A 15,877-nucleotide genomic window follows, 5' to 3' on the forward strand; every position below is an offset into this window, starting at 1 on the left:
TGAATAAAATGCTAAAGTTGTTGATAAACAAGCAATTATTTTAATAATTAAATATGGTCATTTTAAATGAATTATTATGATCATTTAAAATTAATTATTTCAAATATGTTTATTTTAATGTATAATTCTATGGCTGGATGTAATAAGGAGTCAGAAAAAAATGCAAATAAAAATACAATTAATTTTGATGTTTTTAGCAAAATATAGTAAACATTTATTTAGTTGTTGTTGTTTTTTAAATTAATAGATATATTTATTTTTAGGTAAGATAAACATAATAATACAATTTATCTCTAGTCTGGATGATTTAGTTCTTGTCACCCTGTTGTCCTCCCGTCGTGAAAAAAGGCTGTCCTCACTCAGGTCCGCATGAAGCTGGAGGGGGCGTGGCCTCCAGCTCCGGCTGAAAATCGGGAGATTTTCGGGAGAATATTTGTCCCAGGCGGTTTTCGGGAGAGGCGCTGAATTTCGGGAGTCTCCCGGAAAATTCGGGAGGGTTGGCAAGTATGTGTTAGAATGGATGAAAAGCGGACGTGACGGAAGCTCGTAGAGGACGTTAAAGGCAGTGCCTTTAAGGCACGACCCGGGTGGACTACGAGATATAATGACTGATGAACACCTTCATTCGATAATGAAGGTTGCCTCAGCTCAAAGCCTGAGCCCTGACATTAATGAACTAGCATCCAAGAAAAGATGCCAGGTATCTGGCTTGGGCACAACTGAGCGGTTTAAAGTCCTGAATGGTTGGTTTATTCATTGTTATTTTATTTTCTAATTTATTAGCCTGCGGAAAAAGTTAATGTTGATATTGACCTCAGAAGGCTGCAAATACAGGTAAAAGCCAGTAAATTAGCAGATGACATGGCACCCCAAACCATCACTGATGGTGGAAACTTTACACTAGACTTCAGGCAACGTGGATCCTGTGCCTCTCCTGTCTTCCTCCAGACTCTGGGACCTCGATTTCCAAAGGAAATGCAAAATTTGCATGTTTGGGTGATGGTTTGGGGTGCCATGTCATCTGCTGGTGTCGGTCCACTCTGTTTCCTGAGATCCAGGGTCAACGCAGCCGTCTACCAGAAAGTTTTAGAGCACTTCATGCTTCCTGCTGCTGACCTGCTCTATGGAGATGGAGATTTCAAGTTCCAACAGGACTTGGCGCCTGCACACAGCGCAAAATCTACCCGTGCCTGGTTTACGGACCATGGTATTTCTGTTCTAAATTGGCCCGCCAACTCCCCTGACCTTAGCCCCATAGAAAATCTGTGGGGTATTGTGAAAAGGAAGATGCAGAATGCCAGACCCAAAAACGCAGAAGAGTTGAAGGCCACTATCAGAGCAACCTGGGCTCTCATAACACCTGAGCAGTGCCAGAAACTCATCGACTCCATGCCACGCCGCATTAACGCAGTAATTGAGGCAAAAGGAGCTCCAACCAAGTATTGAGTATTGTACATGCTCATATTTTTCATTTTCATACTTTTCAGTTGGCCAACATTTCTAAAAATCCCTTTTTTGTATTAGCCTTAAGTAATATTCTAATTTTGTGACACACGGAATTTTGGATTTTCATTTGTTGCCACTTCAAATCATCAAAATTAAATGAAATAAACATTTGAATGCATCAGTCTGTGTGCAATGAATAAATATAATGTACAAGTTACACCTTTTGAATGCAATTACTGAAATAAATCAAGTTTTTCAAAATATTCTAATTTACTGGCTTTTACCTGTAGAAAAGAGGCATTCCATTTTTATTTAAATTGTATTTGATATGCCATTGATATTTTTTAGTTATTATTATTATTATTATTTGAAACTATAAAGTTATATAAGCCTTGCTTGTTCAATATTCAATGCAAAACTTGTTTGGGTCCCTATTAAAAGGTTCATTTGTTCAACCTTGGCCCGCGGCTTTGTTCACTTTTACATTTTGGCCCACTCTGTGTTTGAGTTTGACACCCCTGCCCTATGGTGACACACTCACCATGGGGCCTTGCTCTCCTATTCCTCCTTTATCCCCCTGAGTGATGCATAAAAACATGGTTAAATGCACAGAAAATGCAAAACGTTACAACGAGAGGAACATAACGTCTTACCTTTAATCCTGGTAGTCCGTCCATGCCTCGCGCTCCCTTTTCTCCCGTACCTGCTTCACCCTGTTTCAGACACAGTAAAACCAGTAAGTATGTTTCAAACACGACAAAAATAACTTATATTGAATCTGGCTTATTACCTTTGCCCCTGGAGGACCCTGTGGTCCTGGAAATCCTGGCTCACCATCCTCTCCCTATCAGATTATGAATCATATCTTTACTACCTTTTTCGCTGTAAATCAAAACTCATTTCCAGGTCAATCATACCGGCTTCCCTTGCAATCCTTGAGCTCCCTGAAGCAGAAATACATCTTTAATAGTAATAAGCAAGAGCTTTATTGGTTCTTATTTAAACAAGAAAGTATATTCACCTCAATGCCATCACGACCTGGCAATCCCTAAAACACACAGAAAGAAATGAGTTTGAGTCATTGGCTGTGCTATAAATATGACCACTAGAGGTCAGTGTTTACAAGGCAAAGCATTCACAGGTTTCATTGAGTCTGTCTGGAGCGTTCATGCTACTGGGGGAAAATAAATGATATAGCAGAGTCTTCCATGTGAGGAATGAATATTACCGTATTTTCCGCACTATAAGGCGCACCTAAAAACCACAAATTTTCTCAAAAGCTGACAGTGCGCCTTATAACCCGGTGCGCTTTATATATGGATAAATATTAAGATTCATTTTCATAAAGTTTCGGTCTCGCAACTTCGGTAAACAGCCGCCATCTTTTTTCCCGGTAGAACAGGAAGCGCTTCTTCTTCTACGCAAGCAACCGCCAAGGTAAGCACCCGCCCCCATAGAACAGGAAGCGCTTCTTCTACTGTAAGCAACCACCCGCCCGCGTAGAAGAAGAAAAAGCGCGTGGATATCACCGTACGTTTCATTTCCTTTGTGTGTTTACATCTGTAAAGACCACAACATGACTCCTACTAAGCGACAGGTATCCGGTTCATGAAAAGACGCAATCTCTCCATCCGCACACGGATTACTATTTCACAGCAACTGATATTCCTGTGAACCGCACCGTGGATACAACGGGAGCACGTACGGTGAATATTCGCACCACAGGGAATGAGAAGTCATCCTTCACTGTGGTTCTAGCTTGCCATGCTAATGGCCAGAAACTTCCACCCATGGTGATATTCAAAAGGAAGACCTTGCCAAAAGAGACCTTTCCAGCCGGCGTCATCATAAAAGCTAACTCGAAGGGATGGATGAAGAAAAGATGAGCGAGTGGTTAAGGTAAGTTTAAGTTTACGCGAAGAGGCCGGGTGGCTTTTTTCACGCAGCTCTGTCCATGTTGATATACGTATGTTTGTGATTGCACATTTGCGTACATTTTGGGAGTGAACAGAGTTGTTAGAACGCTGGTTTTTAATATATTATTAAAGTTTGACTGACCTATCTGACTGTTTTTTTGACATTCCTTTAGCGCAGTTAGATGCGGCTTACAACACGGGGCGGCTTATAGGTGGACAAAGTTTTGAAATATGCCGTTCATTGAAGGCGCGGCTTATAACCCAGGGCGGCTTATGGTGCGGAAAATACGGTAAGTGATAAGCACTTCCAATCCAATCCACTTTATTTATATAGCACATTTAAAAAAACAATAAAAGTTTCATAAAGTGCTGCACAGAAGTTGAGACATACTGTACATACTAGGAGAGTCAGTAATATAAAACATTTAACTATAAAAGAATAAATACATACAATATATGAGAGGAATAGAATAAAATAGACTAAAATCACACAACTCTCATGCTGGTTTGAAAGCCAAAGAGTAAAAATATGTTTTAAGACGTGATTTACAACTCATTAAAGAAGGAACTGAGGGATATTGTTCCAAAGTTTTGGAGCCACAGCAGAAAATGCACCATCACCTCTGGATTTTAAACAGATTTCTTGGACGACAAGAAGAAACTGACCAGCTGACCTTGGATTCCTTGTGCGGGGTGAACGTTTTTAAAAGGGTCTGACACATCTTGTGGCGCTAATCCAGGGGTCGGCAACCCGAAACGTTGAAAGAGCCATATTGGACCGAAAATACAAAAACAAATCTGTCTGGAGCCACAAAAAATCCATCCATCCGTCCATCTTATTCCGCTTATCCGAGGTCGGGTCGCGGGGGCAGCAGCCTAAGCAGGGAAGCCCAGACTTCCCTCTCCCCAGCCACTTCGTCCAGCTCTTCCCGGGGGATCCCGAGGCGTTCCCAGGCCAGCCGGGAGACATAGTCTTCCCAACGTGTCCTGGGTCTTCCCCGTGGCCTCCTACTGGTCGGACGTGCCCTAAACACCTCCCGAGGGAGGCGTTCGGGTGGCATCCTGACCAGATGCCCGAACCACCTCATCTGGCTCCTCTCCATGTGGAGGAGCAGCGGCTTTACTTTGAGCTCCCCCCGGATGACAGAGCTTCTCACCCTATCTCTAAGGGAGAGCCCCGCCACCCGGCGGAGGAAACTCATTTTGGCCGCTTGTACCCGTGATCTTGTCCTTTCGGTCATAACCCAAAGCTCATGACCGTAGGTGAGGATGGGAACGTAGATCGACCGGTAAATTGAGAGCTTTGCCTTCCGGCTCAGCTCCTTCACCACAACGGATCGATACAGCTCTCGCATTACTGAAGACGCCGCACCGATCCGCCTGTCGATCTCACGATCCACTCTTCCCTCACTCGTGAACAAGACTCCGAGGTACTTGAACTCCTCCACTTGGGGCAAGATCTCCTCCCCAACCTGGAGATGGCACTCCACCATTTTCCAGGTGAGAACCATGGACTCGGACTTGGAGGTGCTGATTCTCATCCCAGTCGCTTCACACTCGGCTGCGAACCGATCCAGTGAGAGCTGAAGATCCTGGCCAGATGAAGCCATCAGGACTACATCATCTGCAAAAAGCAGAGACCTAATCCTGCAGCCACCAAACCAGATCCCCTCAACGCCCTGACTGCGCCTAGAAATTCTGTCAAAAGCAAAAGGTAGCGTGTGCTTTGTATTACCCGACCGTCGAGAAAACGGCGAAGGCTTTTGGACCGGCAAAGCAGACTGTATCAGTTATTGTCCGCCATGTATGTCGCGGACTCAACGTCTAGGTCCAGAGTGTATAAAGTCACCAAAAACGAATGGACGATGAAGGTGAAGGCAAAAGAGTGAGGAGTGTCCTGACCAGATATCTAGATCCCTAGATTGATTGATATAAAATGTTCTTTTCAGGTGTGATTCACTACCATAGGGCCCCACAGCACACTGGATTCCAGTTCATTGAAATACCACAACACTGGATATTGTTCAGATAAGTTAAGTTTAAGAACTTGCACACATAGCAACACTGGAGGTGACTATGACGTGGGCATTTTCCGTGCATGTGTACTAGGTCACGTGCCGGCTGACGGAGGGGGACGGGGGGGGTCTTAAACGACCATTGTGTGTGTGTGGACAAGGATAAGGTTAGGTGGGATTTACCGTGGATAACCTTAGTGTAAGACTTTTAGCAAAAATAAAATCTGTTTTATCTTTTAACGACTTTGAGCGGGTAATCCATGCTTTTACTTCATCACGCTTGGACTACTGTACGTCCGACCGGTAGGAGGCCACGGGGAAGACCCAGGACACGTTGGGAAGACTATGTCTCCCGGCTGGCCTGGGAACGCCTCGGGATCCCCCGGAAAGAGCTGGACGAAGTGGCTGGGGAGAGGGAAGTCTGGGCTTCCCTGCTTAGGCTGCTGCCCCCGCGATCCGACCTCCGATAAGCGGAAGAAGATGGATGGATTGATGGACGCTACCTTTTTTATCACATCCACGGGAGCCCGCATTCTAGTTGTCTCTCCTTTGACAAATGGACAAAGTTTTTCGGTAAGTAGAATCACATTGGAATGTCCTCTTGCCGTCTTAGAAATGTTGTATCCCAAATAGCTGCAATCCCTTTCTCTTAAGGTATTCATGTGTGATTTCCACAAGCGTCTGTACATGTAGAAGAAGGAGAAACACGGGCATGTCTGGATGACTTGCCTTCATATTTCCAGTGGTTAGCTCCGAGTTACAAAACCGCTTTATTATGAAGCTGGCTGTGGCGCGTTCTTTCTGACGTCACTTCCTCTCCGAACTCAGTTTGTAAACGATCAATGAGTCTATACAAAGCTAAGAGCCGGAGATTCAATAAATAGACGGCGCACTTACCCGTGTAAAAAATTATCTGAGGAGGGGAACCTTAAACGATGGTTTAGTGTGGCTGAAACGGGGCTTAGGCTGAATAGTTATTCGTTTAAGGCAGGGGTCGGCAACCCAAAATGTTGAAAGAGCCATAATCATTGGTACTTTAACTTTAACTTTATTGGACCAAAAATACAAAAACAAATCTGTCTGGAGCCGCAAAAAATTAAAAGCCATATTACATACAGATAGTGTGTCATGATATATAAATTGAATTAAGAGGACTTAAAGGAAACTAAATGAGCTCAAATATAGCTACAAATGAGGCATAATGATGCAATATGTACATATAGCTAGCCTAAATAGCATGTTAGCATCGATTAGCTTGCAGTCATGCAGTGACCAAATATGTCTGATTAGCACTCCACACAAGTCAATAACATCAACACAACTCACCTTTCATGCACAACCTTAAAAGTTTGGTGGACAAAATGAGACAGAAAAAGAAGTGGCATAAAACACGTCCTCGAAAGTCGGAGAAAGTTATACATGTAAACAAACTAAGGTGAGTTCAAGGGCCGCCAAAATTAGTAGGACAAAACGGCGCTCGCCAAATACTGGAATCAGTGAAGCATGTTTAATATAAACAGTGTGCTTTGTAACAATTAGGGAGGTTTGTGTCACGTTTGTCCTCCTACAGAAACCATATTAAAACAAAAAAATAGATTTTTTTCCCCTCATCTTTTTTCATTTTTCATACATTTTTGAAAAAGCTCCAGAGAGCCACTAGGGCGGCGCTAAAGAGCCGCATGCGGCTCTAGAGCCGCGGGTTGCCGACCCCTGGTTTAAGGGGTTATCCGGCTTAGTGTAGACGATGAAAACTAGATCGTATAACGGAGTTATTAATCTGTTCCAATTCAAAATTATTGTCGAACTTAAAACCAAGATTTGTGACTGTGGGTTTTAAATAAGGCATCAGGGTTTCCAGGTCACTGGGGGGAGCATTCTGTTTTACTTTTGAGTTAAATAAGATAATTTCTGTCTTGTTCTCCTTTAAGTTTAGAGAGTTAACCGCCAACCATGCTTTCAGGTCCTCAAGACGATTTAAAAATGATTTTAAACGTGTCACTTTTCTTTTTTAGAGGGACATAGATTTGCGTTTTATCTGCATTTTTCTCTGGCTTTTAACACTATGTGAGTTCTGTTGTCCTCTGTGTTTTTAAAATTGTGATTTATATTTACTGTTGTAATTGGTTTTACCCTTTAAATTTGTTTTTAATCATATTTATTTTATACTGTTTTTATATTGGTTTTATATGTATTTATTTTTTTGTTTTTATTCAGTCATTGGTGGAGCTAAGGATAATATTTGATTATTGTTTTTAATATTGTTGTGCAGCACTTTGGAAACATTCTGTTGTTTGAATGTGCTATATAAATGAAGTGGATTGGATTGGATTGGATAAAGATCCATCCATCCATCCATCCATCTTCTTCCGCTTATCCGAGGTCGGGTCGCGGGGGCAGCAGCCTAAGCAGGGAAGCCCAGACTTCCCTCTCCCCAGCCACTTCGTCCAGCTCTTCCTGTGGGACCCAGAGGCGTTCCCAGGCCAGCCGGGAGACATAGTCTTCCCAACGTGTCCTGGGTCTTCCCCGTGGCCTCCTACCGGTCGGACGTGCCCTAAACACCTCCCTAGGGAGGCGTTCGGGTGGCATCCTGACCAGATGCCCGAACCACCTCATCTGGCTCCTCTCGATGTGGAGGAGCAGCGGCTTTACTTTGAGCTCCCCCCGGATGACAGAGCTTCTCACCCTATCTCTAAGGGAGAGCCCCGCCACCCGGCGGAGGAAACTCATTTCGGCCGCTTGTACCCGTGATCTTGTCCTTTCGGTCATAACCCAAAGCTCATGACCATAGGTGAGGATGGGAACGTAGATCGACCGGTAAATCGAGAGCTTTGCCTTCCGGCTCAGCTCCTTCTTCACTACAACGGATCGATACAGCGTCCGCATTACTGAAGACGCCGCACCGATCCGCCTGTCGATCTCACGATCCACTCTTCCCTCACTCGTGAACAAGACTCCGAGGTACTTGAACTCCTCCACTTGGGGCAAGATCTCCTCCCCAACCCGGAGATGGCACTCCACCCTTTTCCGAGCGAGAACCATGGACTCGGACTTGGAGGTGCTGATTCTCATCCCAGTCGCTTCACACTCGGCTGCGAACCGATCCAGCGAGAGCTGAAGATCTTGGCCGGAGGAAGCCATCAGGACCACATCATCTGCAAATAGCAGAGACCTAATCCTGCAGCCACCAAACCAGATCCCCTCAACGCCTTGACTGCGTCTAGAAATTCTGTCCATAAAGGTTATGAACAGAATGGGTGACAAAGAGCAGCCTTGGCGGAGTCCAACCCTCACTGGAAACGGTCCGACTTACTGCCGGCAATGCGGACCGAGTCAAATCAGCTCTGTTATTTTCCGTTTTTTCGACTGTTTTCCGTACCTTGGAGACATCATGCCTCGTGGGTGTGTTGTCGGAGGGTGTAACAACACCAACAGGGACGGATTCAAGTTGCACCAGTGGCCCAAAGATGCCAAAGTGGCAAGAAATTGGACGTTTGTTCCGCACACTTTACCCACGAAAGCTATGCTACGACAGATGGCAAGAATGTGTGGATATCCTGCGACACTCAAAGCAGATGCATTTCCAACCATAAAGTCAAAGAAATCTGCCGCCAGACCCCCATTGAATCTGCCGGAGTGTGTGAGCAATTCAGGGACAAAGGACCTCGCTAGCACGGCAAGCAATGGCGGCAGTTTGTTCCCGCAGACGAGCGAGCTAAACCCTCTATCGACCCTAGCTTCCCTGGCCTGCTGACATCAACTCCAAACCTGGACGGATCAGCTTTCAGGAAAAGAGCGCGGATGAGGGTATGTCTACAGAATATATTAATTGATGAAAACTGGGCTGTCTGCACTCTCAAAGTGCATGTTGTTGCCAAATGTATTTCATATGCTGTAAACCTAGTTCATAGTTGTTAGTTTCCTTTAATACCAAACAAACACATACCAATCGTTGGTTAGAAGGGAATCGCCGAATTCGTCCTCGCTTTCTCCCGTGTCGCTGGCTGTCGTGTCGTTTTCGTGGGTTTCGCTTGCATACGGTTCAAACCGATATGGCTCAATAGCTTCAGTTTCTTCTTCAATTTGGTTTTCGCTACCTGCCTCCACACTACAACCATCCGTTTCAATACATGCGTAATCTGTTGAATCGCTTAAGCCGCTGAAATCCGAGTCTGAATCCGAGCTAATGTCGCTATAGCTTGCTGTTCTTTCCGCCATGTTTGTTTGTGTTGGCTTCACTATGTGACGTCACAGGAAAATGGACGGGTGTTTATAACGATGGTTAAAATCAGGCACTTTGAAGCTTTTTTTTTAGGGATATTGCGTGATGGGTAAAATTTTGAAAAAAACTTCGAAAAATATAATAAGCCACTGGGAACTGATTTTTAATGGTTTTAACCCTTCTGAAATTGTGATAATGTTCCCCTTTAAGGCCCAAGCTATTTGTTTACATGCTTTTTTTTATTTCTCTTTGCTATTTGGGCTTATTGGACCCTAATTAGAATACAAACAAAAAATCATCTTTTGATATGATGTACTTAGTCCATAAGTACACAAATGTGTACTTCATGTGTAGTCACATGCTCATTTTTATTTTTACGCTTTTTTTCCCCCAAATTCCATTGTATGTTATACTCTTCTGACACCACCAGATGGCAGTATAAGTGTCCACATAAGCGGCATAAGACCCCAGCAGCTAAATGAACACTTAGTGTCTAACAATCTCTGTGAACCTTTTCAATCCGGTTTCAGGGCAAATCACTCTACGGAGACAGCCCTCGCAAAAATGACTAATGATCTACTGCTAACGATGGATTCTGATGCGTCATCTATGTTGCTGCTTCTTGATCTTAGCGCTGCTTTCGATACCGTCGATCATAATATTTTATTAGAGCGTATCAAAACACGTATTGGTATGTCAGACTTAGCCTTGTCGTGGTTTAACTCTTATCTTACTGACAGGATGCAGTGCGTCTCCCATAATAATGTGACCTCTGACTATGTTAAGGTAACGTGCGGAGTTCCTCAGGGTTCGGTTCTTGGCCCTGCACTCTTTAGTATTTACATGCTGCCGCTAGGCGACATCATACGCAAATACGGTGTTAGCTTTCATTGTTATGCTGATGACAGCCAACTCTACATGCCCCTAAAGCTGACCAACACGCCGGATTGTAGTCAGCTGGAGGCGTGTCTTAATGAAATTAAACAATGGATGTCCGCTAACTTCTTGCAACTCAACGCCAAGAAAACGGAAATGCTGATTATCGGTCCTGCTAAACACCGACATTTATTTAATAATACCACCTTAACATTTGACAACCAAACAATTACACAAGGCGAATCAGTAAAGAATCTGGGTATTATCTTCCACCCAACTCTCTCCTTTGAGTCACACATTAAGAGTGTTACTAAAACGGCCTTCTTTCATCTCCGTAATATCGCTAAAATTCGTTCTATTTTATCCACTAGCGACGCTGAGATCATTATTCATGCATTCGTTACGTCTCGTCTCGACTACTGTAACGTATTATTTTGGGGTCTCCCTATGTCTAGCATTAAAAGACTACAATTGGTACAAAATGCGGCTGCTAGACTTTTGACAAGAACAAGAAAGTTTGATCATATTACGCCTATACTGTATATACCTTTATATACATATATACCTATATATATACCTATACTGGCTCACCTGCACTGGCTTCCTGTGCACTTAAGATGTGACTTTAAGGTTTTACTACTTACGTATAAAATACTACACGGTCTAGCTCCGTCCTATCTTGCCGATTGTATTGTACCATATGTCCCGGCAAGAAATCTGCGTTCAAAGAACTCCGGCTTATTAGTGATTCCCAGAGCCCAAAAAAAGTCTGGGGGCTATAGAGCGTTTTCTATTGGGGCTCCAGTACTATGGAATGGCCTCCCGGTAACAATTAGAGATGCTACCTCAGTAGAAGCATTTAAGTCCCATCTCAAAACTCATTTGTATACTCTAGCCTTTAAATAGCCCCCCTGTTAGACCAGTTGATCTGCCGTTTCTTTTCTTTTCTCCTCTGCTCCCCTTTTCTTTGTGGAGGGCGGGGGGCACAGGTCCGGTGGCCATGGATGAAGTGCTGGCTGTCCAGAGTCGGGACCCGGGGTGGACCGCTCGCCTGTGCATCGGCTGGGAACATCTCTGCGCTGCTGACCCGTCTCCGCTCGGGTTGGTGTCCTGCTGGCCCCACTATGGACTGGACTCTTACTATTATGTTGGATCCACTATGGACTGGACTCTCACAATATTATGTCAGACCCACTCGACATCCATTGCTTTCGGTCTCCCCTAGAGGGGGGGGGGGGGGGGGGGGGGGGTTACCCACATATGCGGTCCTCTCCAAGGTTTCTCATAGTCATTCACATCGACGTCCCACTGGGGTGAGTTTTTCCTTGCCCGTATGTGGGCTTTGTACCGAGGATGTCGTTGTGGCTTGTGCAGCCCTTTGAGACACTTGTGATTTAGGGCTATATAAATAAACATTGATTGATTGATTGAATTCAGTAGTGTACACAATTTTGGAAATAAGAACTAAAAGGTGCTGTCCACGCATGTGGCCACTAAGGCCTTTTTATTGCACATTTTGGACAATAGCAACTAACTTATCACTTCATCAGCAGGAGGCTCCGCCCCAAAAAGCACAACATGTTTGTTTTTTCCCATTCATTTTCGTTCAAAATATGTATTTCAGAAAATAAGAAACAAACAGAGCCTCGGATGGTAACGGAATGTTGTAAGACGAGCAATAAGCCACAACGGCTTTAACGTAAACGCTAAATATCCGAGTTCTGCTAGTGATTAGGCCTCATTTCGAGTAAACACAACAATTTGTGAGGGCCAGTTGGCCGTCTGAGCCGCTCAACATCTGCTATGAAGTCGTGCATGGCAGTGCATCTTATGAGCGCGCCAGCTCTAAATATCGCTCCGCACTATTGCCACACACACTCACAAACGTGTGCTATATCGGGGCAATTTCAACCCGGAAAAATGTGTTGAAGTCATGCCTAAGAGCCTCCACGGAATGAGAGGGACCTTCCCAGCAGTAAAGTTGAGATTGTACCATTTTAGTGTTGTTGACGAATACATTGAAATATTTGGTGTACAGGAGCTACTTGAAGAACAGTACATTTAATCTCAATTCAAATTGTTTCGCCAGCCTGTTGCCATTTAATTATAACATTTAGAGCAGACTCCTCCGCTGTGGATGTTAGATCTAAATATTGTGTTAGAATACCATATTTTCCGCACTACTAGCCGCACCTAAAAACCACAAATTTACTCAAAAGCTGACAGTGCGGCTTATAACCCGGTGCGCTTTATATATGGATTAATATTAAGATTCATTTTCATAAAGTTTCGGTCTCGCAACTACGGTAAACAGCCGCCATCTTTTTTCCCCGTAGAAGAGGAAGTGCTTCTTCTTCTACGCAAGCAACCGCCAAGGTAAGCACCCGCCCCCATAGAACAGGAAGCGCTTCTTCTTCTACTGTAAGCAACCACCCGCCCCCGTAGAAGAAGAAGAAGCGCGCGGATATTACGTTTCATTTCCTTTGTGTGTTTACATCTGTAAAGACCACAAAATGGCTCCTACTAAGCGACAAGTTTCCAAGACGCAATCTCTCCATCCGCACACGGACTACTATTTCACAGCAACTGCCTAAAGACTTTCAAGAAAAGCTGGCTACTTTCCGTGCATATTGTAAAAACAAGATAGCTGAAAAAAAGATCCGGCCAGAGAACATTATCAACATGGACGAGGTTCCACTGACTTTTGATATTCCTGTGAACCGCACTGTGGATACAACGGGAGCACGTACGGTGAATATTCGCACCACAGGGAATGAGAAGTCATCCTTCACTGTGGTTCTAGCTTGCCATGCTAATGGCCAGAAACTTCCACCCATGGTGATATTCAAAAGGAAGACCTTGCCAAAAGAGACCTTTCCAGCCGGCGTCATCATAAAAGCTAACTCGAAAGGATGGATGGATGAAGAAAAGATGAGCAAGTGGTTAAGGTAAGTTTACGCGAAGAGGCCGGGTGGCTTTTTTCACGCAGCTCCGTCCATGTTGATATACGACTCCATGCGCGCCCACATCACGCTGGTTTTTAATATATTATTAAAGTTTGACTGACCTATCTGACTGTTTTTTTGACATTCCTTTAGCGCAGTTAGATGCGGCTTATAACACGGGGCGGCTTATAGGTGGACAAAGTTTTGAAATATGCCGTTCATTGAAGGCGCGGCTTATAACCCAGGGCGCCTTATGGTGCGGAAAATACGGTATATTTAAATGGATCAGAATTTTGTTTAAAAAAAACAAACTGAATAGACAATCTTTGTAGGCCAGGAAAAATATGATAATTATTCCATTGAAAAAGTTTATTTCTTTTTTTCATATTTAATCTACTTTCATACTTTAATTTTTGTGGATATAATAAAATCGAATAAAAGTCAAATAAAATACGAATAAACCAAAATGCTATGTTTAGGAAGTACTAACTTAATTACATGCTTACTAGGGTTGTCCCAATAATAGAGATGTCCGATAATGGCTTTTTACTCTTTAATTATCGATACCGATATCAACCGATATCGATACATACAGTCGTGGAATTAACACATTATTATGCCTAATTTGGACAACCTGGTATGGTAAAGATAAGGTCCTTTTTTTTTTTAAATTAATAAAATAAAATTGGATAAATAAATTAAAGACATTTTCTTGAATAAAAAAGAAAGTAAAACAATATAAAAACAGTTACATAGAAACTAGTAATGAATGAAAATGAGTAAAATGAAGTGTTAAAGGTTAGTACTATTAGTGGAGCAATCATGTGTGCTTACGGACTGTATCCCTTGCAGACTGTATTGATATATATTGATATATAATGTAGGAACCACAATATTAATAACAGAAAGAAACAACCCTTTTGTGTGAATGGGGGAGGTTTTTTGGGTTGGTGCACTAATTGTAAGTGTATCTTATGTTTTTTATGTTGATTTAATAAAAAAAATAAAATAAAAAACAAAACACAAAAAAAACAACTATACCGATGATAAAAAAAACCCGATACCGATAATTTCCGATATTACATTTTAACGCATTTATCTCTACCCAATACCAATATTTTAGTACCGGTACCGGTACCAAAATGTATTTCGAAACTTTTCGGTAATTTACTAAATAAAGGGGACCACAAAAAATGCCATTATTGGCTTTATTTGAACAAAAATGTCAATAAATGTAAAAGTGATGTTTAAATGTACTTTTACCCGTTTTATTCATCATCTGTTCTACCAATATATGTATTTTGCACTGTTTTCTGCAAGAAAAAGTATATTTAAATTTAAATTACCACTTGGTGTGGTGAAATTACCCTCTGCATTTGACCCATCCCCTTGTTCAACCCCTTGGGCGGTGCATAAACAAATTATTGAACAGTATAAGAAAAAACTTTCTCAACCAGCTATTGCAAGGAATTTAGGGATTTCACCATCTACGGTCCGTAATATCATCAAAGGGTTCAGAGAATCTGGAGTAAATCACTGCACGTAAGCAGCTAAGCCCGTGACCTTCCATCCCTCAGGCTGTACTGCATCAACAAGCGACATCAGTGTGTAAAGGATATCACCACATGGGCTCAGGAACACTTCAGAAACCCACTGTCAGTAACTACAGTTGGTCGCTACATCTGTAAGTGCAAGTTAAAACTCTCCTATGCAAGGCGAAAACCGTTTATCAACAACACCCAGAAACGCCGTCGGCTTCGCTGGGCCAGAGCTCATCTAAGATGGACTGATACAAAGTGGAAAAGTGTTCCGTGGTCTGACGAGTCCACATTTCAAATTGTTTTTGGAAACTGTGGACGTCGTGTCCTCCGGACCAAAGAGGAAAAGAACCATCCGGATTGTTATACACTCTTAGAAATAAAAGTGCTAAGTAGAACCATATAAGGTTCTTCGGCTCGTCCTCATAGGAGAACCCTTTTTGGCTCCAGGTAGAACCTTTTTATAAAGGTTCCACCTGGAACCCTTTTGGAGGGTTCTACCTAGAACTGTGTGTGTAAGGTTCCACCCAGAACCCCCCATGAGAGGTTCTACAAAGAACCCACGCAGGGAGTTCCACTAAGAACCCTTTCATGTTTCAAGGGTTTCATCTAGAACCCACACAGGGAGTTCCACTAAGAACCCTTTCGTATTTCAAGGGTTTCATCTAGAACCCACACAGGGAGTTCCACTAAGAACCCTTATGTATTTCAAGACTTTCATCTAGAACCCACGCAGGGAGTTCCACTAAGAACCCTTTCGTATTTCAAGGGTTTCATCTAGAACCCACACAGGGAGTTCCACTAAGAACCCTTTCGTTTGTCAAGGGTTTCATCTAGAACCCATGCAGGGAGTTCCACTAAGAACCCTTTCATGTTTCAAGGGTTTCATCTAGAACCCACACAGGGAGTTCCACAAAGAACT

General features: G+C 43.2%; 1 protein-coding gene across 1 annotated transcript in view; it reads right to left on the minus strand.

Moving 5' to 3' along the window:
* Nucleotides 1-15,877, minus strand: part of col23a1b (collagen type XXIII alpha 1 chain b) — a 467,238-nt gene that overhangs the window by 54,874 nt on the left and 396,487 nt on the right. The window contains 5 exon segments of the mRNA XM_072912513.1: nucleotides 1,988-2,023; nucleotides 2,100-2,159; nucleotides 2,237-2,290; nucleotides 2,364-2,390; nucleotides 2,468-2,494. Coding sequence (XP_072768614.1) covers nucleotides 1,988-2,023; nucleotides 2,100-2,159; nucleotides 2,237-2,290; nucleotides 2,364-2,390; nucleotides 2,468-2,494 — 204 coding nt within the window.

The sequence above is a fragment of the Nerophis lumbriciformis genome, linkage group LG36, assembly GCF_033978685.3.
Source record: "Nerophis lumbriciformis linkage group LG36, RoL_Nlum_v2.1, whole genome shotgun sequence".
NCBI lineage: Eukaryota > Metazoa > Chordata > Actinopteri > Syngnathiformes > Syngnathidae > Nerophis > Nerophis lumbriciformis.